The sequence below is a fragment of the Microcebus murinus genome, chromosome 22, assembly GCF_040939455.1.
Source record: "Microcebus murinus isolate Inina chromosome 22, M.murinus_Inina_mat1.0, whole genome shotgun sequence".
NCBI classification, from domain to species: domain Eukaryota; kingdom Metazoa; phylum Chordata; class Mammalia; order Primates; family Cheirogaleidae; genus Microcebus; species Microcebus murinus.
This window is the reverse complement of record NC_134125.1, coordinates 15,102,950-15,126,060: the sequence shown is the minus strand read 5'-3', so window position 1 is coordinate 15,126,060 and position 23,111 is coordinate 15,102,950. Positions and strand designations below refer to the sequence as shown.

The 23,111-nt window shown below is 57.0% G+C and overlaps 1 protein-coding gene across 1 annotated transcript in view; it reads right to left on the bottom strand.

The window, feature by feature from the left end:
- Window positions 1-6,585: 6,585 nt before the first annotated feature.
- TRPV4 (transient receptor potential cation channel subfamily V member 4) overlaps window positions 6,586-23,111 on the bottom strand; it is a 38,259-nt gene continuing 21,733 nt past the window's right edge. Inside the window, exons 4-16 of the mRNA XM_020282981.2 lie at window positions 21,980-22,132; window positions 21,047-21,187; window positions 20,078-20,376; window positions 18,428-18,607; window positions 16,616-16,774; window positions 16,251-16,343; window positions 15,915-15,988; window positions 15,048-15,213; window positions 14,759-14,825; window positions 11,571-11,887; window positions 9,897-10,024; window positions 7,651-7,772; window positions 6,586-7,220 (exon numbers count right to left, since the gene is read on the bottom strand). Of these exons, the coding sequence (XP_020138570.2) occupies window positions 7,063-7,220; window positions 7,651-7,772; window positions 9,897-10,024; window positions 11,571-11,887; window positions 14,759-14,825; window positions 15,048-15,213; window positions 15,915-15,988; window positions 16,251-16,343; window positions 16,616-16,774; window positions 18,428-18,607; window positions 20,078-20,376; window positions 21,047-21,187; window positions 21,980-22,132 (2,057 nt within the window). The 3' untranslated portion in view covers window positions 6,586-7,062. The remainder of the gene's footprint in view (window positions 7,221-7,650; window positions 7,773-9,896; window positions 10,025-11,570; window positions 11,888-14,758; window positions 14,826-15,047; window positions 15,214-15,914; window positions 15,989-16,250; window positions 16,344-16,615; window positions 16,775-18,427; window positions 18,608-20,077; window positions 20,377-21,046; window positions 21,188-21,979; window positions 22,133-23,111) is intronic.

The following is a 23,111-nucleotide window of genomic DNA, read 5'->3' as shown; positions in this document are numbered from 1 at the left end:
CTCCTTCTCGGGGCTGGGGGTGGGGTATTTCCTGGGTGAAGGCTCTTGCACCCTGTCCCAGTATACAAGTTGTCCTTATCGTGCCTCGGAGGCTCCTGGGTGTGACCACAGCGGCACCTGGTGGCCAATCTTCAGAATCTCAGCAGCCCCACCCTGTGCCGGCCAAGGGCAGGTCTGTGGGATCCAGCGGGGGTGCCCCCAATAGGAGGGCTGCTGAGAGCAAGGGGGGCTTTCTAATGTCACTAAGGGCCTTGAAACGCTGTGAAGACCCTAAGCTGAGATATGCGGCCCTGGGTTGGGCTCCAGGCCCCCTCGACCTCTCCTGTCCTTCCTTACCTGTCAGAAACCACTGCTGCCTGCTGCTAACGGAGAAATGGAACATGCTTTGGAATGGCCAAAAACACTTAAGTAAAAAAAAAAAAAAATCCTGCCACCCCCTAGAAAGAGTCTCCTCCTAAGAAGGTTCGAATCCTGGCTCTGCCACATTCAGTCTGTCTGTCCTTAGACGTGGATATTTACTTCATTTGGTCTCACTTTCTCCATCTGTAAAATGGGCATAAAATGAACATTTACACTTGTATTTTCAAGGTTTTGACCAAATAACAGAAAATCCTGACTCAACTGGTTTAAATGAGAAAGAAAATTTATTATCTTGAATAATCACAGGAAGCCCTAAAGTAGGGTGGCCCCAGGGTTGGTTCATTCAGCCATGCAATGGTGTCATTAAGGACCAATGTCCTTTTCATCTTTCTGTTCTGTTAAACCTCTCAGGGCCACAAAATGGCTGCCACACTTCCAGACATTGCATCTAGACCTGACTGTGATTAGCAAAGGAGAAGACAGTCTTTCCCAGAATTCCCCTCACCCCCCACTGACTTCCCCTCTTATCAGATGGGTGAAGACACTGAGGCCAAGGGCTACTGCCATACCAATACCTAGTAAGGAAAAGCGTCGTGGTGGTTGGCTCAGGGAAGCCCATGGCTGCGCAGGGCGGACTAAAATCAGGTGCTGTGACTAAGGAAGAGGACTTCTAGGGTGGCACCAACACAGATCCACAAGCACGTGGTTCCTGAGATAGGAATGACACCACTGAGCATGGTACCTGACACACAGCAGGTGCCTCATCCGTGTGAAATGCCTCCTTTCTTTTTGTGATTCCTTGCAAGAACACAGCCTGGCCTCTCCTGACCCAGCCTTCTCCCTCTCAACCCCTGGGGCTCGGTCTCCACCGCCCAGGGACCCTCCCGTCCTGTCCTCTGCTCTATCACCACCCTCCCTTTCGCTTCTGTGTCAAAAGCGTGAGATGAACAAAGGTCACCTTCCCCGTCCCCAGCGACTTTGGGTCCCTAAACAGTAAAAGGCGGGAGGTGCTTGATTCTCATGTAAATGCTTTCACCAGGGAGCCCAAAAATTAATAACCGCAGGAACGGAGGTTTGGAGTCTTGAACCGCCCCATCCAAGCACCGAACCGAAACGATCCGAGCGCTGGGTTGTCGGGGCAAGGCGCGGAGACTGACATTGTCACGTGCGGAAATGTCAGAAGTGTGCATTCGGGGGAGACGCGCGGTGTCGCTGAGTATGGCTTTTGATTAAAACAAAACCCTCAGCATTCATCTACAGCAATAATAACGGCTAATAATAACAGGGCACGCAATGATGAACTATTCATAGGCATAAGAGGTAATTGTTCAATTAAGATCCCAGAGTTTCGGAGACTGTCTTTTCTGATGGGGTCCCTTTGTTTTTGCTTCTGGTAGCACTAATTATTCCCCAATAGTGCTTTAAACTTGGGAGGAAAAAAGCCCTCCTGTCAAATATGACGTACAAGTACTTTATCATTATTAAATGCGCATACACAGACATAATAAGTCCTTGTTGGAATAAAGTTAAGGGTACGTTCAAAGGGAGAGGACTTTAAACGAGCGCTGACAGGCCTGGGGGCTTAGTCAAAGTGGCAGGTGACGGCCGGGGACGTCGCGGCAGGAGCAGCCTGGCCTCGCACCTCTCGCCACTTGAGGGCCGGAGGGTTTTCTCGGCAGCGTGGGTTCAAATCCCAACTCCACCACTTACCAGCCTGGTGCCCTAGGCAAGAGTCTTGACCCCTCTGAACCTCAGTGTCCTCATCTGTGATACGGAACGCAGTGGACATTTAGTATTTGGGGTCTGGCTCTTTCTTTCGGTGTCTGCATCCATCAGCTATTGCTGCTTGCACTTAAAAAAAAAATCGTTGGTATCCACAAACATTCATTTCTCACGGATTTGCAGGGTTCCTCTGACCTGGAGCAACTGGCCTCTGCTCCACGCGTCCCTCATTCTTGCCCAGGGGCGGTCCCAGGCAGGCTTGCTAATGCCCCATTGGTCAAACAGGTCACATGATCAAGCCCAGGGGCGGGTCCAGGCAGGCTTGCTAATGCCCCATTGGTCAAACAGGTACATGGTCAAGCCCAGGGGCAGGCCCAGACAGGCCTGCTAACGCCCCATTGGTCAAACCAGTCACATGACCAAGCCCAGGGGCGGGCCCAGGCAGGCCTGCTAACTCTCCATTGGTCAAATAGGTCACATGGTCAAGCCCAGGGGCGGGCCCAGGCAGGCCTGCTAACACCCCATTGGTCAAACAGGTCACATGGTCAAGCCCAGGGGCGGGCCCAGGCAGGCCTGCTAACACCCTATTGGTCAAACCAGTCACATGACCAAGCCCAGGGGCGGGCCCAGGCAGGCCTGCTAATACCCCATTGGTCAAACAGGTCACATGGTCAAGCCCAGGGGCGGGCCCAAGCAAGCCTACTAACACCCCATTGGTCAAACAGGTCGCATGGTCAAGCCCAGGTGTGAGAAATCATGCTTTGGCGACGGTGGGAGGATCTCACAACGTTTTACCGCAAAAGGCATGGAAAAAAGAGGAATGGGGGGACTTGGGGCCATTGTCACAATCTAGCACATGTGTCAACATTCCAACTGTCCTCAGGGGCGCTGCCTGCGGTCTGGGAGAAGCTAACTCCATCCCTAGCTCTAGAGGTGGCCAGGTAGCTCAAGTCTCATCAACCAGAGCGTTGTGTGTCCCTGGACACAGAGATGGGTTCAGGTGTGGACATATGACCCAAGCTGGTCCAGTGAGAGTCAGTCCTGGGACTTGCGCTGGGACAATGGGGACAAGATGGCTGAGTTGGAAGTACCTCAGCCTGCAGCTTCCAGGCACCTCGGGAGAGCCTGCTGAGAATGAAGCCGCCACAAAGAGAGGCAGAGCTGTAAGGTAGGCACATAAGAGACTCAATCCTCATGGCTTCCTTCAAGCCCCTGGATCCAGCCATGCCTGAAGCCAGACACACTTGGTCTTTCTGAATAATGTGAACCCATATGGACTAAGACTTGCTGTCGCATGCAACCGGAAAACTATGGCTAATACAGGGGTTGGGGGAGTGGGTTTTTTGTTTGTTTGTTTGGAGACAGAGTCTTGCTCTGTTGCCTGGGCTAGAGTACAGTAGTGTCATCACAGCTCACTGCAGCCTCACACTTCTGGCCTCAAGTGATCCTCTTGCCTCGGCCTACCAAGTAGCTGGGACTACAGGCATGCACCATAGCGCCTGGCTAATTTTTGTATTTTTTGTAGAGACGAGTGTCTCGCTTTTGCTCAGGCTGGTCTTGAACTCCTGACCTCAAGTGATCCTTCTGCCTCAGCCTCCCAGAATGCTAGGATTACAGGCATGAGCCACCGTGCCCAGCCTGTTGGGGGAGTACCAACTCTACAGGATCACCATGAAGCATAAATGAGGCGACATGTAGAAGCAGTAAGATCAAGCCCTTTGAAAAGGTTCAATTAATGCAAGTGGGTTTTTATCATTTATTAGAAGTAGCTCCCTTCAAAGGCACAGGGAAGCCCTCCTGCAGAGCTGAGCAATTGTGATGAGGGAGATGGCAAGAAGCCTTGGCAGGGGTGTCACTTGTTGTCATTGGAGTCACACACACATGGCTTCAAATCTGCACTCACCAGGTGGCCGTGTGACCCTGAACAGGCCACTAAACTGAGACCTGACATAATCAGGAAGCACAGACAATTGAAAAGAGAATTTGTTTGATGTGATTCTCTGATGTGTCACATGAAAATATTTTTATATGCCACCAGCACCTGTCCCACAGTCCTTGGAAGAACACTGGGAAAGGTCATCTTTAAGATCTTAGTGGAACAAACGGAAAATCTCAACGACTTTGAGAAAATGTTTAAATCTCCCCACGTGGTTATTGAGTCATAGATGATGAATGCCCAAATCATCAGATATTCAGAAAAATCATAGCTGAAAATTTTACTCCATGGCTAAAATTGTTCTCATAGGAAAATTCGTAGCCAAAATTATTTCATTATAAAAAATTGAAACTAAGTAAATTAAACACTTCAAGAAGTTACTGAGTCCCTTCGAGTTGGGAGGATGTTTTGATTTTTGTAGACAGGCCCATCCCACGGGTCCCTAAAGAGAAGTGACCTCTTCACGGCCCCAGAATGAGCCGCAGGCATTCCTGGTGACAATGTTGACGTGAAGCGTGGACATCTGTGTGAAGGACCCTAACAGATGCTACTGGTTGCCTGGCGACATCTATTCCTCCGTCTTCTTTCTCACAGAACCCAGACCTGGCTGGGGTCACTTCCTTCCTCCTCATGGTCATTGGCTGAAGCATGGGATACCTGACATAATTCTGGCCAATAATACAAGAGGGGAGGGAGGCCGGTTGGGGGACTCCAGGGAAGGGCTTCGTCCCTCAAGAGCCATCGTCCCCTCTTCCTCCAGATGACGCTGAGTCCGGACATGATGCTCAGATCAAGGGCGCCATCTTGTGTCCTTTCCTTGTGAGGAAAACACCAGCCCACCCAGGGGGCCATCGCTTCACAAAGTGCCTGACACGTGGTTGAAATCCAGCACCCAGGTGCTCAAGGGATAAATGCGTGGCTAACTTGGGACGTCCTGCTCTCTGAGAAAATAAATATTCCTTTTTCTTTTGGCCAGTTTGTATACTGTAACTTGAGGCCCAAATCACGTAACTGTGTGTGAACACTACAATCACACTCCAGGGAATCACTTGATCGGCACAAATGCTGTGCCCATTTTACAGATGAGAAAACAGGCTCAGAGCTTTTATGACCAACCCACAAATATCCAAAAGATCAGTTCCTGAGGCAAGGCTAGAAGCCAGCTCTCTGGACTCCAAACCCAGAGCTTTCTAGGACCTTCCTCCACATATATAGTTTCCCCTTCACCATGCCCACCTGTGAAGGGCACCAAGGCAAAACGGGCCGTCTCCCCGTCCCTAGCGCCCACCTGCAAGGAAAGATCCAGGTGGCCAGCCATCCTGTCTTCTGACCAACCCAGGGGAGGAGCCCGACACCAACGACTTAAGTAACCTCGTGTTCGCCTCAACTGGAGCAGAAGCGAAGGGAAGGCGCGCTCCTCTGGCTGCCAGGCGCAGTGGCTGGTCCTTGCCGGAGTGGGCCTGGGGGTAAGGCACTCGAGTGCAGCCTTCAGGGGGCAGCTGCCACCATCGCTCTGGCTGAGCCCTGTGGTTCTGCGACGCTGGGCCGCGGAGCAGCCGCCGCCTGGCCACAGGGGCCGGCTCAGGCACGGATGTGACCCAGTCTGTCCAATCAGGATGGCTCTGGGGAACCCCCCTGGGGGGGGGAGGCCTCTCTCTCTGGGGATGGAGTCGAGTGGAAGGCGGCGTGGGGGGGGTCCTTGGGAAGGTGGGGTCCCCGCCCCCAACTTCGCGGGTAACACAGTGAGCCAGCGCTTCCCGCTCACGGGCTGAACAGACTCTCATGCGGGGTGTGAGCGGGGCCTGCTGCCCCCACGCCCGTGCGGTGCCACTGCGGCTGCCCTGAGAGCCCCCACTCTGCCCCGGGGAGCCCCAGAAGGACAGAGCCCAGCCCAAGCCAGGCCCAGGGACTGCGGATCGAGGGGGACGCCTGGCCTGGGGAGGGACAGCGGGCTGTGTCTGCGGGCGGCGCCGGGGCTGCAGAGGTTGATCTGCAGTGGGGGTGACCGGGGTGACGCAGGCCAGAGGCCGCCGGGAAGGAAGGGGCCTGCCTTCCGACCGCCACACAGGGACCCTGTCCCCATCACTCGGCCCCAGGCCACCCCAGCCCCACAAGCTCGGCCAACGCCCCTCCCTCCACCACCTTGGTCCTCGCAATGGCAACCCTTGAGCCCGCCCAGCACGCGCTGCTGACGGGGAGCTCAGCCACACCCAGGGCGGCTCCGTCATACCCAGCTGCACAGCTGTCGCTCCCAGCCACAGCATCGCCCCTTCCAGAACCTCCGAATCGAATCGACACAACTCCCTGCCCAGCATCATTCCCCGCCCATGCACTGCTCTCCTCCCCACCCCTGCATCCGTGCCCTCCCCAGGGTCACTCCCCCCTCTCAGGCCACCGTGGCCACCATCACCACCACCACTGCAGTCCGCCCCAAGTGCCACCTGGTCAGACTGCTCCCCCTCCTCACCCTGCCCCACTCTCCTACTCCTAGCTCTGCCCTTGTCACTGTCGTCCCCACACCTGTCGCCATCACCCCACCCCACGGGGTCCCCACCATCTCCACCAGCAATCAATGAACATTTATTGAGCACCGAGGAATCCCAGACTCTACAGAACACACAAGGCGAGGCCCCACCGCGGGCGCACGAGGTGGCGTGGCCACCCTGGGTGCAGGCTGGGCGGGCGGCAGGGCAGCGCACCTGGACGGAGTCCCGCGGCCTCTGCCAGGGTCTGGGGCAGGTGGGGGTCACCCCATGTCCTGAGAGCAGAGCAAATAAATAGTGGAGACGTGGGGCAGGGCCCGACTTTGGCTTACGTGACTCCATGGGAGTGAGACAGGCGGCCGGGAGCCCCTACCCCAGGGTGGGGACGCAGAGCTGGGGGCAGGAGCCTGGGGCCCAGAGGGTCCTGGGGCCTCCCTGGCGTCTCCTCCTGGCCCTCGCCTCTGGGCTCAAAGCAAGGCATGGGGGGCGCCCGGGGGAGCCGCTGAAATGCAGACGGGCCAGAATTGCAGGGGTGGAGGGGACGGGCCCCACCCTCGGCCCCTAGAGGGGGGCGTCCTCAGTCCTCCACTTCGGGGGGTAACTCTGCTGGTGGCCGTCGCAGCTGGGCTTCCCCACGGTGTCGAGAGGCACCACCACCTCGTCGGGGCTGGAGTTCTTGTTCAGCTCCACCACGCGGGGCACCACGGAGGACCAGCGGTCTGCACGGCCGGGGCGGGGGGAGAGAGAGCACATACATTGAGCACCTACTGTGTTCTGGGCACTCTGCTGCCATCTGCAGGGGAGCTAGGAGCCGGGTCGGGTCGCCCCTCGCCCGTGTCCTCCCCGCTCCGTCTCGTGTCTCGCGTGCTCAAGGCTTAGCGGGAAAACAGGAGTCTCTCCCCGCTGGGGATGGCCCGGGATCTTGTCCTCCCTCCCGCCCCAGGCCACTTCTTCTTGTCATGGGGTGTGGCAGGCCAGGGGGAAGCCATCAAGGTGAGGTGGCCCGGGCATTCACAAGCTGCGAAGTCAACCCAGGGGCTGGCCCGTCCAACCCGCCCGTTCCGCAGATGGGTATGCGGAGGCCCAGGAGGCTGCTCACAGCCAATGCACCACAAGGGTGTCCCCTGCCGCCTGCGTCCTTCCACTCACCCCTTCGGAGGCGGCCCACGGTGTGCGAGAAGCCGTAGTACTGGTAGGTCTCGCTCTTGCCGGGGTCCTCGTTGATGATGCCCAAGTTCTGGTTCCAGTGTGACCAGTTCACCTCGTCCACTCTGGCGGGGCCGGAGCAGAGCGTCGGGTGGCCACACAGAGACGCGCCCCCGGCCCCACCTGAGGCCCTCCTGCGCCCCCACGCCCAGCGCCCCCTCCTCCTATGTTTATATCACGGCAAAGTGCACACCACAAAATCTGCCCCTGTAATCGTTTCCAAGTGCACAACTCAGCGGCATTAAGTACAGCCACAGTGTCGCGCAGTTGTCACCGCTATCCGCCTCCCAAACTCCTCCACTGCCCCAAATACAGATTCCGCGCCCAGTGAGCAAGGCCTCCCTCGCCCTCCTCCCACCGTCCCTGCCTCGATGAGTCGCCTCCTCTGGACGTCTAACGCGAGTGGAATCATGCAGCGTGGGCCCGTCATCTCTGGCATAACGTTTGCAAGCCCTGTCCCTGTCGTAGCTGGAGGAGAACTTCATTCCTCTTTGTAGCCAGATAATATTCCATTGCATGGTTATGCCACGTTTTCTTTAGCCATGCATCCATCCTTGGACACCTTTCTTGATACTTTTACTTTTCATTATTGGGATACCCTGGTAAAGTCAGGTTACAGCCCTTTAGGGGCTAAATTGGCTCAATATAATTACCGCTTGCTTTGTTTATTTATTTATTCGTTCATTCATTCATTCATTCTTTGAGACAGGGTCTCGCTCTGTGGCCCAGGCAAATGCAGTGGTGTCATCATAGCTCACTGCAGCCTCCAACTCCTGGGCTTAAGCGATCCTCCTGCCTCAGCCTCCCCGAGTAGCTGAGACTACAGGTGTGTACTGCCACACCCAACTAATTTAATGTGTTTATTTTCTTTAGAGACAGGGTCTTGCTGTGTTGCCCAGGCTGGTCTTGAACTCCTGGCCTCAAGTGAGATCCTCCTGCCTCAGCCTCCCAGAGTGCATGGATTACAGGCGTGAGCAGCTGTGCCCAACCATAATAAGTTCTGCTTTTAAAAATTATTTTTTGGCCGGGCGCGGTGGCTCACGCCTGTAATCCTAGCTCTCTGGGAGGCCGAGGCCGGCGGATTGCTAGAGGTCAGGAGTTCAAAACCAGCCTGAGCAACAGCGAGACCCCGTCTCTACTATAAATAGAAAGAAATTAATTGGCCAACTGATATATATATATATATATATATATAAAAATTAGCCGGGCATGGTGGCGCATGCCTATAGTCCCAGCTACTCGGGAGGCTGAGGCAGAAGGATCGCTCGAGCCCAGGAGTTTGAGGTTGCTGTGAGCTAGGCTGACGCCACGGCACTCACTCTAGCCTGGACAACAAAGCGAGACTCTGTCTCAAAAAAAAAAAAAAAAAAATTATTTTTTGTTATTTTCATACAGCCTTTTTATGAGCGATCGCTATGTGTCAGGACTTAGCAAGAAAGATCCACTTGCTATTCCCATTTTACAGACAAGGAACCTGAGGCTTTTCCAACTGTTTGTCCCAGGTCACTAAGCTGGTACGTAACAGAGTCAGGATTTGAACTTTGGATTCAAACTGAACAGAACTGGGCAGCTGGCCTAGGAGGTGCATGGCCCTATTGGCCCCATGTCACAGATGAGGACTTGGCCTGAGTCCGAACATTCTGCCTACACTCTATGCTGGCAGCCGGTTTACAAAGAACGATTCAGCTCAAAAGGAAAGAATCACCAAGCAGGTCCCCTAAGCAGCTGGCACTGCCATGCAGCCTGGGCTGGGTAAGGTCCCAAGCCCTGGAAGCTGCTGGTTCCTCAGTTTCCCCATTTCGGCCAAGGCACTGGAGGCCACCTCACTGTTTGCTCAATAGAGGGTGAGGCTTTGAGATGAGCTTTGCCTCCAAGGCTGGGCCTCCCCCTGCGCGAGGGACAGAGGGGCCGGTGGTGCCCCAGCGGCTGCGCACTGCTCGGGTGCCACTCCACCTGGCCCGACGGCAGGCCCAGAAGCGGGTGCTGGTGTCTTCCCCACCGCACGGGTGAGCAAGCTGAGACGGAGAGGTGAACGAACCCGCTTGCCTAAGATCCCCGGCTGGAACTGAACTCTGGCCGGGCCGCCTGGGGCCTCGGTGGCTCCGGAAATCGCAACGGGGAGAAAACACCTGAGCACCAAGAGCCCCCGATCCGGCGGGGACAGGTCTGCCCTGCCCAGCCGGCCTCACCTGAAGCACCACCTGCGGTCCGGGGTGCCGTCCGAGCTCTTGCCCACGGTGACCATCTCCCCGGAGCGGAAGGCCTTCCTCAGGAACACGGGGAAGGAGCGCTCGATGTCCAGGATGGTGGTGGCCCACTGCAGGCAGGCAGGGAGGGGACACCGGTGAGCCTCCCAGCCCGCACCTGCTTCCCTGATGGTGGAAGTGAGGTGACGGGCTGGTGCGGGGACAGAGAACTGGGCTCTCCAGCTCCCACTGCCCCTAGGAACGGGCTGATAAACTCGAATACGGCGGGCAGGGAGCAGACAAGGCAGGATCAGAGGCAGAAAGGCCACGGCCCCACGACACACAGGCAGCAGCTGCCACTCGGGCTCAGGTCACTGGGGAGCGCTGGGCTGAGGGGTGAGCCGGGGAACAAATGCCGGGAAGGGGGCAGCCGCCTCCCCCCGCCCCCCACCCTGACCCGAGCGCCGCCAGGAAGGAACTCGGGCCCTGCGTTACATTTTTTAAAAATATAGTGGGCCAGAAAAATTAAACCTTGGCTGGTTGAATCCAGTCCACGGGCTGCCCAGTGTGCATCCTGTGAGTTACGCCCAGGAGGGAAACTGAGGCCCAGGGAAGCAGGCAGTATGTGCGTAAAGGTTAAGAGCAGGCCTGAGCCGTTTCCCTCTGGCCCAGCCAGTCCTGGTTTCTTTCTCACTGTGCCATTTCCTTTAAATGTGCCAAGTCAAGGTCAAGGTGGTGCCGCATTCCCAGGCCTCGTGACGCTTCTGTTGACTGAGAACTGCACCTGGCCTGGGAGTGGGGGCAGGCGGCTGTGACCCCGAGGGCCTCTGCTTCCCAGGACTGCACAGAAAGCTTTTGGGGAGCAAAGGCGGCAGGTCCGGGGCCACATCAGCTTCTCCTCTGTGACCGGGCGTGTTCTCACGTGAAAGCCCCGGCGAGAATGCTGACACCCCTGCACGCACACCACCTCGTCTCTGGAGCCATGCCAGGCCACAGAAGCTGCCCCTGGGCTCAGCGGGGGACCCCTGCTGAAATGCTGACGCCAGCTGGGTGCGGTGGCTCACGCCTGTTACCCTAGCACTTTGGGAGGCCGAGGAGGGAGGATCAGTTGAGGCCAGGAGTTGGAGCCCAGCCTGAGCAAGAGCCAGACCCCATCTTTACAAAAAATAAATTAGCCAGGCATGGTGGCGCCATGTCCCTGTAGTCCCAGCTACTCGGGAGGCTCAGGCGGGAGGATCATTTGAGCCCAGGAGTTCAAGGTTACAGTGAGCTATGACTGGGCCACTGCACTCCAGCCTGGGCAACAGAGCAAGATCCTGTTTCTAAAAAAAAAAAAAAACAAGAAAAAAAACCAATGCTGATGCCCTCTGAGCACTTCCTGCGCCGACAGAGCTCACTCAGGCGTGCTGGGCGGACTCGACTGTGTCCTGTGAGCTGGACCACAGGTGACTCTGAGGCCACTGTGGGTGGTCAGGCAAGAAGCCACCTTGAAGTTCACTAGGTGGCAGTTTTCGATGCCCATTTTACGGACAGGTAAGTGGAGGCAGAGTGAGATGGCGCGTTTTGCCCAGGCATGAAGGCTGGGGAGGCCAGTTGGGTGAGGTGCCCCCCCAGCTCCCCAACCTTGGAGGCCTGAGGGTGGCCGGCGGGGAGGGGACGGGGGCCCTGGGGCCTCACCTGCAGCTTCCAGATGTGCTTGCTCTCCTTGGACACCTGGCCCACCGTCTCCCCCATGAGCGCGATGAGCATGTTGAGGAGCAGCACGAAGGTGAGGATGATGTAGGTGACGAGCAGGACGATGAAGACCACCGGGTACTTGGTGCTGCTCAGCATCTCCAGGTCGCCTATGCCGATGGTCAGCTTGAAGAGGTCGAGGAGGAAGGTGCTGAAGGTCTCGCTGTCGCGGCACGAGGGGTAGGTGGGCACCGTGCAGTTGGTCTGGTCCTCGTTGCACACCTTCATGTTGGCGCACGGGTTCAGGAGGGACACCAGGGCTGCGGGAGGGACAGGGTGGCTGAGTGGCCGGGTAGGAGGATGCACGCTGAGAGGGGGGTGCGGCGCCCCCATTTGATGGAGGGGAAAGCTGAGGCCTGGCGAGGGGAGAGCGGGGCCCACGGTCACCCAAACCAAGAGCCAGACCCAGGTCCCACTGATTCCGAAGCCTTTGCCCTTTCCACACGCTCTTGCTGATAAATCGGAAGAGGTCTGCGGGATCTAGTCCAGCCGTTTCCAACCAGGGACAATTCTCCCCGACAGAGGACATCTGGCAATGTCTGCAGGTGACACGTGTGGTGGTCACAACTCGGGGTGGAGGCCAGGGCTGCTGCTGAACACCCTACGCCGCCCAGGACAGCACCCGCGACAAGACACGATCTGGCCCCGGGTGTCAGCGGTGTCAAGGCTGAGAAGCCCCAACGTGGCCTCATTCTCAGGGGATCCGGAGCACTAAAATGTCAGCATTCCCAGGGCTGGCTCTCTCTCGTGCCCCCGTCCCCCAGGCCACACCAACCCAGAGAGGAAGGGTGGCGGCCGAAACCAGGCACCGGTCCCAACTGTCCCCAAAGCTGTGCTCTCGAAGCGCCCTCTCCCCATCCGGGCATCTGGAACTGACCACAGTGCTTGTCCTCTCCTATGAAGCCCACGCGAAGCTTCGCAGTTCCCCTCGACCCGGTTCTGCAGCAGTGACCTGTCCCTAAACCGGGCAGGGCAGGGAGCACGAGGAGTCTGCACCCTCCTGCAGTCGGTGGGGTGCGGAATGTCAAAGTGCCTTCACCCAGCAATTAGAGTAAGCAGGTTTCAGCTCACATGCTAATGCTACTCAATTGTGCAGTGGCTGCTGGAACACCGTGTTGAGAAGGATTCTGAGACTTTGTCTGGACTCATCAGAAGAATAGTTCTGTGATCCATTAGCAATGTCTGCCATGCGCACCAAAGTGAGGAACAGCAGCACACGTGCCCTGTTTATGCTCTGTGAGCCTCAGGGCCGGGATCCTTCTATAATGAGGACTGCAGGAGAGCTAGGCTCCGGACCCGAATCCCAGACTTTGATCGAGTGCTTGACACTCTGTTTACTTTTCCCAGCCCTACTCCTAGAGGGGAAAAGCTGTACCCTGTCCCTGTCTCCCCACCCAAGGCCACAGTTCTGCTTACCCCAAAATAATCCACACGGGGACTTGGCCACAGCCACCGTCATGGGTGAAAACACAACCACCACCAGATTCCTACTGCCAGGCTGGTCCCCAGATAAATCTGCTCAGACGTGAATGTGACCTGGTCCAACGTGAGTTGGCCACTCCCCTTTGGACACTGGGCTTTGATGGCAGTTTCCCCAGCCCCGGTCCTTCCCCCATGACCTAGGCCACTGAGGTCCCCAAATGCCATCATGACATCGTGGAGAAAGCATGTCACACGGAGCCAATATTGGGCTTTAAGAAAACACCTGCGGCCGGGCGCGGTGGCTCATGCCTATCATCCTAGCACTCTGGGAGGCCGAGGCGGGCGGATTGCTCAAGGTCAGGAGTTCGAAACCACCTGAGCAAGAGCGAGACCCCGTCTCTACTATAAATAGAAAGAAATTAATTGGCCAACTAATATATATAGAAAAAAGTAGCCGGGCATGGTGGCACATGCCTGTAGTCCCAGCTAATCGGGAGGCTGAGGCAGGAGGATCGCTTGAGCCCAGGAGTTTGAGGTTGCTGTGAGCTAGGCTGATGCCACGGCACTCTAGCCTGGGCAACAAAGTGAGACTCTGTCTCAAAAAAAAAAAAAAAAAAACAAGAAAAGACCTGGGCTGGCAGATTAATTATTAAGTCTCATCCTTCTGTGTGTCCACACCCCTTCAATGTGGCTTCAAGGCTTTTCCCATCAAAAAGGGGAGTCTATTCCCTCATCCTCCGAATTAGGACCTCGTGACTTGCTTTATCCACCAGAGTGAGGCAGCAGTGAAGCCATGACACTCCCATTCTTGGAACCCTAAGACGACCCTGTGAACCAGCCCGGGCTAGCTGGCTGGAGGATGGGTGGCCCCATGGAAGACAGCCCAGCCAAGGCTGTGCTAGTGAGACCAGGCAGCCGGCAGCCAGCCCACCCGCTGACCACACACGGGAGCCCGCCGAGATCATTCCAACCTGCCCAGATCAGCACAGCCACCAAGCTGACCTAGAGACTCACAGGCAAATGATAAACACTCAGTGTTGTTTTTTTTTTTTTTTTTTTTTTTTTTTTGAGACAGAGTCTCGCTTGTTGCCCAGGCTAGAGTGAGTGCCGTGGCGTCAGCCTAGCTCACAGCAACCTCAATCTCCTGGGCTCAAGCAATCCTCCTGCCTCAGCCTCCCGAGTAGCTGGGACTACAGGCATGCGCCACCATGCCCGGCTAATTTTTTATATATATATATATTAGTTGGCCAATTAATTTCTTTCTATTTATAGTAGAGACGGGGTCTCGCTCTTGCTCAGGCTGGTTTCGAACTCCTGACCTCAAGCAATCTGGCCGCCTCGGCCTCTCAGAGTGCTAGGATTACAGGCGTGAGCCACTGCGCCCGGCCAACACTCAGTGTTTTAATCCACTAAGTTTTGGGTGGCTTCTTTCGCAACGATAGCTAAATATGCCGGTTTTACCATTTGCTAGCTTTTGGACTTGGACAAGTTAATTAAATTTTCTAAGACTCAGTTTCCTTATCTATGAAAGGGGACAACAGAGGCGGTTGGCTCACAGGCTTTTGGCAGGCAGGGACAAAAAGTACATGGCCCAGTGCCTGGCACACGGTGGGACTTGGCAGCGCAGCTTGTGGTCCCCCATGCATCATGGCTACTGTACCGGTCCCTGCCCCCACCCCGCCAGCCCCCGGGCAGCACCTAGAGCTCACCTGAAGCGTAGCCGATCATGAAGAGCAAGTAGACGAGCAGGAAGCGGAAGAGGTCTTTGAAGAGGATCTAAAGACGCCAGGCAAAAAGGTGACAGACACTGGTTTCCTGCCTTCCCCACTCCCCAACCCCAAACTTTCGTTCCGGCTACACCATGGTCCCTCCTCGATGGCCGTCCCCCCTGCCCTCATGCAGCCCCATGCCCCCAGGTCCACAGGCACGGGAGGGGTGCACGTGGTGTGCGTGGCTCCCTCCAGGGACACACACGTCCAGAAGTCCCCCAGCCCGCACCTTCTGGATCATGATGCTGTAGGTCCCCGTCAGCTTGAGCCCGCGGGTGAAGTAAAGGGCGTTCATCCAGCCCAGGACCAGCGCAAAGACCATCACGGCCAGGTAGGCCTCGACCCCTGCCAGGTAGAGGGCCGCGGAGACGATCACCAGCACCGAGTAGATGAAGCTACAGGGCAACAGAGACCACAACGAGAGGGCAGAGGGGACAGTGAGACCCTGCAGGGGAGACACGCCCCAGGCCCTCCAGGGTAACAGGGCATCCCGATGCCTTCTGGACCCCCAGAAAAGAAACAACGTAGATTAGCGGGGTTCCCTGGCATTCTGTTAACCAGAATGTTTAGTTAGCTGGCAATTAATGTACATATAATGGCCCTGAGGCCCTGCAAGACCCAAAGTGATGCCCTTTGGAATTGCCAGAAAAAGATTTAGTGCTGTACAGTGAGTGGAGATTTTGTGACTAAGTGAATATCATTGTTCTCCAACTCTAAAGGAAATGGAAAAGATGTAGCATACATATACACTCGCTGTTCCTGTGCCCTAGGCAGACATCATCAATCAATCACAGCACTTTCCCATTAAACACAGACACAGCCTCCAAATTCTTAACATGGCATTCTAGGCAGACATTAACGATCGATCCCCAGTAGAAGAGGTTAAAATTACTTCTATCCCTGATGTATACGGTAACTCTCTAGCAACCAGAATATTTCTTTAACCAGAAGCCCTACTGCTTGACCTTGGCTTTGTCCTGACTTTGGGTCTGTCCAGCCGCCCCCTAAAGTGACCTCTCCACCAAATCTGGGTGACCCACCGGCCCAACCCTGCCTTCCCTACCCAGGAGCTGCTGGCCCAGGGGCCTCTACTCACTAGAGCAGCTGGAAGGAGCCATCAATGAAGAGAGAGTTCACCCCAGGGCACTTCTTCATGAACAAGTCTTTGATCTGGAAGGGGGGACGAGGCACGTGGAAGGGGTGGGGCCAGCAGGAAGGTAGAGGGGAGGAGGGGGGAGGCGGAGGAAGGGCAGAGTCTGGCACAGAGACTCTTTTCTGCTGGGAAGGGAGGCGCAAGCAGGGAAGGGGAGTGCGGGGCTGGAGGAGGAGGTAGAAGAAGAGAAGGGGGAAGGAAAGGCGGAAGGAGGGGAGAAGGGCGACCGCAGGAGGGAGGAGGGCAGGCAGGCTGGGAGCACGGGGGCCAGGCACTCACGTTGGTGAAGAAGAAAAGGACCCCAGTGAGGAGTGTGATGATCTCGCCAGCCAGCCTCAGGTAGTCCACCGTGGTGCGGTAAGGGTACGGCGGCTGGGGACATGGGGCACCCGGGTCCTCACCCAGCCTCCCCAACATCTGCCCCAGATCCCGACATCCCCCTACACCCCGACCCGATGGATCCTGGGGCATTTCCTCCTTCACTCTCTTCCTCCTGCTCCGAGCCCCCCCCCCCGGGTGTTGGGGTCATCCCCCCAACCCGTTCCTAAGCCTTCTCTAGTCCCTCCCACGGGGACCCAGGAGGACACGGTTGCGCCCCAGGCCTGGGCGGTCCAGCCAGCGCCCGCCGGGCCCCAGGCACTCACGGTGCCCTCCAGCGGCTGGTAGTAGGCGGTGAGGGTGAAGATGACCATGGCGCACAGGTAGGAGACCACGTTGATGTAGAAGGAGACAGCCCCGAACTTGCGCCACTTGTCCCGCAGGAGTTCGTTGATGGGCTCCACGGCCAGCATCTCGTGGCGGTTCTGCGAGAGGCACAGCGGTCAGGGGTGGGCCCCTTCCCGAGGGGGGGACCCGGCAGGCCGACTCCAGCGCGCCTTCCCTCCTGCTCCCCGAGAGCGCTTCTCTCCCATCCCGTCTCCAGCTGCACTGCGGATCCACAGGGGACTGGACGGATGCTGAGAATCGCCCCCACACCCCTCGGCTCAGCACTGGATGCTCCGCCTGATTCTGCCTCAACTTACCCTTCTACCCTACGCTAGCATCATAGCACCCAGAACCAGAAAGCCGCTTAAAAACATTTATTCTGGCTCATGCCTGTAATCTTAGCGCTCTGGGAGGCCAAGGTGGGAGGACAGCTCGAGGTCAGGAGTTCAAGACCAGACTGAGCAAGAGCGAGAGCCCGTCTCTACTAAAAATAAAAACAAATTAGCCGGGCACGGTGGCGCATGCCTATAGTCCCAGCTACTTGGGAGGCTGAGGCAGGAGGATTGCTCGAGCCCAGGAGTTTGAGGTTGCTGGGAGCTAGGCTGATGCCGCAGCACTCTGGCCCAGATGACAGAGCAAGACTGTGTCTCCAAAAAAAACCAAAATTATTCTCATAGTTCCCAAATTCCAGTCTGTCGATGGGACCAAGCGAAGCTACTGACAGCAAAATCACCTACGTAGCTTGCTCAAAATATAAATTTCCGGGCTCCATCCTTAGAGGTTCTGATTCAAGGAGAAGGATCAGGAAATTTAGCCCGAAGATGATAAATGACTGCACTGACCACATTTCTCCAATCCACCCAGGGCAGACATTACTAATTGAGCCCTGCACAGTAGAGCTCATACGGTTCCCGGGTAAACACCACCAAACGGTCGGTTTGCAGCTGAGATGCTAAACCTCCTGCCACCCTTGATCTAACTCAAGCTGGTCATTAATCTCAAAGATGACAGAAATGAGGTCTGCAAGGGAGTCAAGGGCACAGAGGCAGTGAGCCGCAGAGCAGAGCTGGCGTGGAAACCGCCTATCAGCCGTCACTCCTGTGTCTGCCCCATTTGTGCAGCGCCTGGCCCTCTAGTGACTTGCGTTTCTTCGTAAGCAGGATTTGTGCAACAAATGTGGCCACCAAGATGCGACTGTAGTGTGATTTCTGATAGTTAAAGGCAGAAACAGGCCCAAACAATAGAGGAGTGATTTGTCAGCACGCGTGGTACATTTACACGCAGCAGTGATATACCGTGGAAAAACGTTTAGTGGTGCAGAATGATGTTCACAAAATACTGCTAAGTGGGGGGGAAAAATGGGCTTTCAAAACTTCACATAATGACCCCTACTGATAGCAGCTGACACATGATGTTTACTCTGCGCCAGGCTGTTCTAAAGTTAATTCGTTTTGCTCTTCCCAACAAACCTATGGGATGGGCAAGATCGTTAACCCCAGTTTACAAACGAGGAAGTTGAGGCCCAGAGAGGCAGAGTCACTTGTCCTGGGTCACACAGCAAGTACGTTTCAGAGCCAGGAGACCAGCCCAGTTCTACCTGCCCCTTGAAGTCCATCTTCCCGCAGGCTTTGCCCGTTTCCCCACCTGCCCTCTGCCAACAGAGCCACCGTCCTGGGCCCCAGAGCCCTGGGCTCCCCGACCTGGGCCGAGGGCCCCAAACCTGCTCCCTCCTCCCCCGCCCCTGCGCCCACCTCGATCTTGCTGTTATACACGAGGATCTCCAGCACGGAGGCCTCTTCCCCGCACGTGTCCAGGGAGGACAGGTCGTAGAGCGAGGAGTACACCGGCCCGTACGCCCAGTCCTTGAACTTGCGGGACAGGTGCCGCGTGTCCTCGTCTGTCACCTCCCGCCGGATGATGTGCTGGAAGACCTGTACGGGAAGAAGGGAGGGTCAGGGGACCCCGGGAGGGACCCCAGGGGCTGGGCACAGCTCGTCAAATGGGGGCCCCTGGAGAGAACAGGATGGAAGGGAGAGGAGAGGCTTACTGAGCACCTACTGTTTGCTGAACGCTTTCCTTATGTCATCGTGTTTAGTCCGTGCTCTTGCCGGCTTGGTGTACAGAGAAACACAGGGTGTTCCAGAAGCCACACACCAAGTCGGCTGGCGCCAGGCTGAACCTGGCGAGCCTTCAACATCTTAATCATAATGAATATCCTCTTTGTGTAGATCAAATGGCCACCCATCGATCTTAATAACCCGTGAATTGTAACACAAATGATCACGTGCGGTCCTTCCCACCCCACGCCTGCTATCTGTGGCTTCCACACAGGGAAGCTGAGCACCTAGCAGTGAGAATTGCCCCAGGCCACGCGGTTTAAGGAGGGCAAAGTCAGAATTTAAACCTAGACCTTTAGCAATGCCTCAGGGCCCTGGTAACTTTTGCTGTATTTTAAAGCAATTTGAGTAACTTTTGCTGTATTTGAGTAACTTTTTGCTGTATTTTATTTTTCTATTTGAGTAACTTTTGCTGTATCTTGAGTAACTTTTGCTGTATTTTATTTTTCTATTTCTTTAGAGACAGGGTCTCATTCTATCACCGAGGCTGGTTTTGAACTCCTGGCCTCGAGTGATCCTCCCGCCTCAGCCTCCCAAGTCGCTGGGACTACAGGCATGCGCCACTGCGCCCAGCTAGTTTTGCTACATTTTAATGGAGAAAAAAATCGCTACCACTCAACTGAGCACTTACTACTTACGCTGGCCTCTTTATTAAGCACTTTACGTGGATCACTTCATTTCATTGTCACAACACTATATGAGAGGGCACTGTAGTTATCCCACTTAAGACAAGGAAATTGAGGCACAGAGAGGGAAGGTGAGATGCCTGAGGTCACGTGCTGCAGAGCCGGGGCTGGGACAGGTGCTCCTGACTCCAGGGAGCTCTAAGGTGGGCTCTTGGTCAGGGCAACGGTGGCCCCCAGAGGACAATCTGACAATGTCTGGAGACATCTGTCAGGCACCCAGCTCAGTGTCCTGCAATGCACAGGGCACCCCCGCCACACAGACCCAACCAGTCCCAAACGCCAGTCGTGCTCACGTTGAGAAACCCTTCCCTAGGCCCCGAGAGGGGACGGCGCGGGTGCAAGGCCACTCGGCCAGTTAGGGGCTGGCAGTACTGCTGGCTCGAGCTCTGAGGCTCAGTTTTCTATCGGTGGCTTAGCCCAGCTGGAGGGGGTGGAGTGTGAGTCTTACTGGGGTGGGACGAGGCGAGAGGCCCGGGGACGAGGTTGAGTGGTTTGGCGGGGCACTAGGGAACCACAGCAGGCTCTTGAGCTGGGCTGGCACGACGGGAGGTGGGTGCACAGATGAGCGACCACGAACGCCACCCGCAGCCCTCCGTACCCCGATCTTGCCCGTCTTGGCGGCCATCATGAGGGGCGAGAGGCCGTCGTTGTTGAGCACGGCCTCCAGGTTGCTGTCGGGGAAGAGGCGGGCGCACTTGAGCAGCAGCAGGTCGTACATCTTGGTGACGAACTTGGTGTTCTCGCGGGTGTTGTCGGCGATGGCCACCAGCGCGTGCAGCACCGTGTTGCCGCGCGAGTCCTGCCGCCGCAGGTCCGCCTGCTTGTGCGGGTTCCCGGCCAGGTAGTTGACGATGTGGGGCTGGTTGGTGCAGGCGGCCAGCGACAGGGGCAGCTCGCCTGTGGGCGGGCACGGCGGGAGGTCAGGGGGGGACAGGGGCGGCCCGTGTGCAGGTGCTCGGGGGACACGCCCGGCCACCACGACAGTCCACGTGAATGCACGTGCGGCCACTGCGCATTTCCGTGGGTGACGCCACGTGGGGACACCGCTCTGCGGTTTGGAGGCGGTGAGGGTGGGGACACATGGGCCGGTGGAACTCTTTGTGCGGCTTTGTCCCTGAGCCCCTCGACTGTGTGCCTTTGATTAAGCAGGGGTGCAACTCAAAATATGTCCCCGGTCGCGCGGTGGCCACGTGGCGGTGACGGGACTTGGGCCCGGGGGCCCGACCGCTGGCCCCGGCGTAAGCGGGACTGACGGGTGCAGACGGCAGGTGCCAGGCGGGAGGGCCGCCCCGTCACAGCCTGAGGGGCTCTCACGGCCCCCATGCACACACGGATGGGGAAGCGGAGGCTCAGGGAGGTGAGGTCACGTGGCTGAGGAGCAGAGCGAGGACTCGAACCCAGGACCTGACTCCACACCCGCCCCAGAGGCGAGACCCACACATGGCGCAGCTCTGGGCGCTCAGGGAGCTGCCAGGGAGCTGCCAGCTGCCAGGGCCGCCGACCTGTGCCCCGAGTCTCCCTCCCCGAGCTCCTCCCCTGCCTGCCGCGCCCGCCCGGCCCTCCTCACCGAAGTAGAAGTAGCCGCCCTCATCCCGGGGCTGGAAGAAGCGGCCCCGGGCCTGGGCGTGCACGTCGGCCCCCTGGGCCACCAGCAGCTCCACGTAATGCTTGCAGCGGCGCTCGATGGCGATGTGCAGGGCGGTCTGACCTGCGGCGGGCGGGGCGGGGCGGGGTCACCGGGGCCCTGGCACGGCTGGCTTGGGGTGGGGGGAGGCGGACTCGGGATACAAAATGCATGGACTTTGAATCTTTTGGGGTTTTTGATACAGGCTCTCACTCCACTGCCCCGCCTGGAGCGCAGTGGCGTCAGCCTAGCTCGCTGTAACCTCGAACTCCTGGGCTCACGCGATTCCTCTGCCTCAGCCTCCAGAGTAGCTGGGATGACAGGTGCGTACCACCATGTATGGCTAATTTTTAAATTTTTTTTTGTAGAGATGGGGTCTTGCTGTGTTGCCCAGGCTGGTCTCACACTCCTGGCCTCAAGCAATCCTCCCGCCTCGGCCTCCCAAAGTGCTGGGATTAATGGCGTGAGCCACCACGCCCAGCCAACTTTGAATTCTAATATCCAGGAATCTGAAAGGTCAACTTCGATGTATAGAATCTCAGAGTCCAGAACCGGGACGCTTACACTTCCTGTCACCTTTGCCTCTTACCGGCAGGTGGACTCATCAGGGCCAGAATCCCAAGTTCACGGATCACTAGGCTCACTGAATCTCAGAAACTCAGATCAAAGTTGGAAGGGGCAGTTATTCCCCCATCCGTCCGTCTGTCCGTCCGTCCGTCCACCCGTGCATGCATTCATTCAACAACCGGCCCCTGGGTGCAGGCTGGCACTAGAGGCGCAGACCAAAACTCTCAGGGGTCAGATAAGCAAGGATGGCGTCTGGGGTCCCCCGTCCCCTCCACCCCCCCGTCCCCCCCGCCCGGCCGGGGCACCCACCTCGATAGTAGATGTCGCGGAAGGGCGAGTTGATGAACTCGCGCATGTTGCCGGTGCGCTCGGCGATGTCCAGGAGCACGGGGATGGTGTCGTTGCGGCCGCTGCTCAGGTTCAGCAGGGCCTTGGGCAGGCAGGTCTTCCCCGTGGACGGCTCTGCGGGGCAGACGCGCAGGATGGGGGTGCGCCGGCCTGCGGCCCTCAACCGCTGCGCGCCGGGGCACAGAGCCCTGGGTCCCGCCCTGGCTGTCACACCTCCTCCCTGACCTGTTCCCCGGACTGTCCAGTGGGGACACAGTGGGCCACTCTAGCTGCCTCCCCCCGTGCGACAAGGTCAAATAAACGCAGGCGGGTAAAAGCACTCTGAAACGTGGCAAGCCACAGCCTACAGATTGGTTAATTTTTTAATTAATCATATTTGGGAAGCATTTTTTTAAAAGGGCTTTGTCATCAAATCAATGGAGGAGATGCTGGATTAAACAAAGCCAATCGTATTTCTTTACTGCAGGACTTCTCAGAGCCTTTAATGTGCTAACAGGGACTGTGAACTTCTAAGAGCAAGACACGCTAGGCAGCATTTGCCCACCTGCCGGAACGTAGAAGACTTTTCCCACGAGGGATTTACACCGGTGACCCCAGAGGGGGGACAGAGGGGTGCAGCGTTCCCCAGAGCCTGGGCTGCGTCCACGAGCCATGCGACATTGCCTTAGGGGGGCGGGAGAGGACAGCGGGGGTCCAGGGACGCCAAGAACGACATGGAAGGTTTCACCCATCGTGAGATCCTCTCCTGAGGACTCCACGTGGCACTAGGGGGTCCCTGACACCTCTCACAGACACTTGCTAATGCTGCTTTGTAATTTTCCCTCTCTCCATTTTTACGGTCACATGAGTTGATTTACACATCAAAAGAGCAAGTCGATGAAACGATTAGATTGAAATCGGCTCAAAGGGCCAGAGGGTGGGTGGGAGACGCAGGTGGGGGTTGGGGTGCCCGCTCTGAGCCTTGGGGTTCAAATCCCGGCTCCGCTCCCCACAGCTGCGGGACCCTTTCCCGGCTTCGCCTCCTTTCTGGCTAAACTGAGGCCACGAAGGGAAATCAATGGGCCAATCAATTATTTGGTGATTGGCCCAGTAC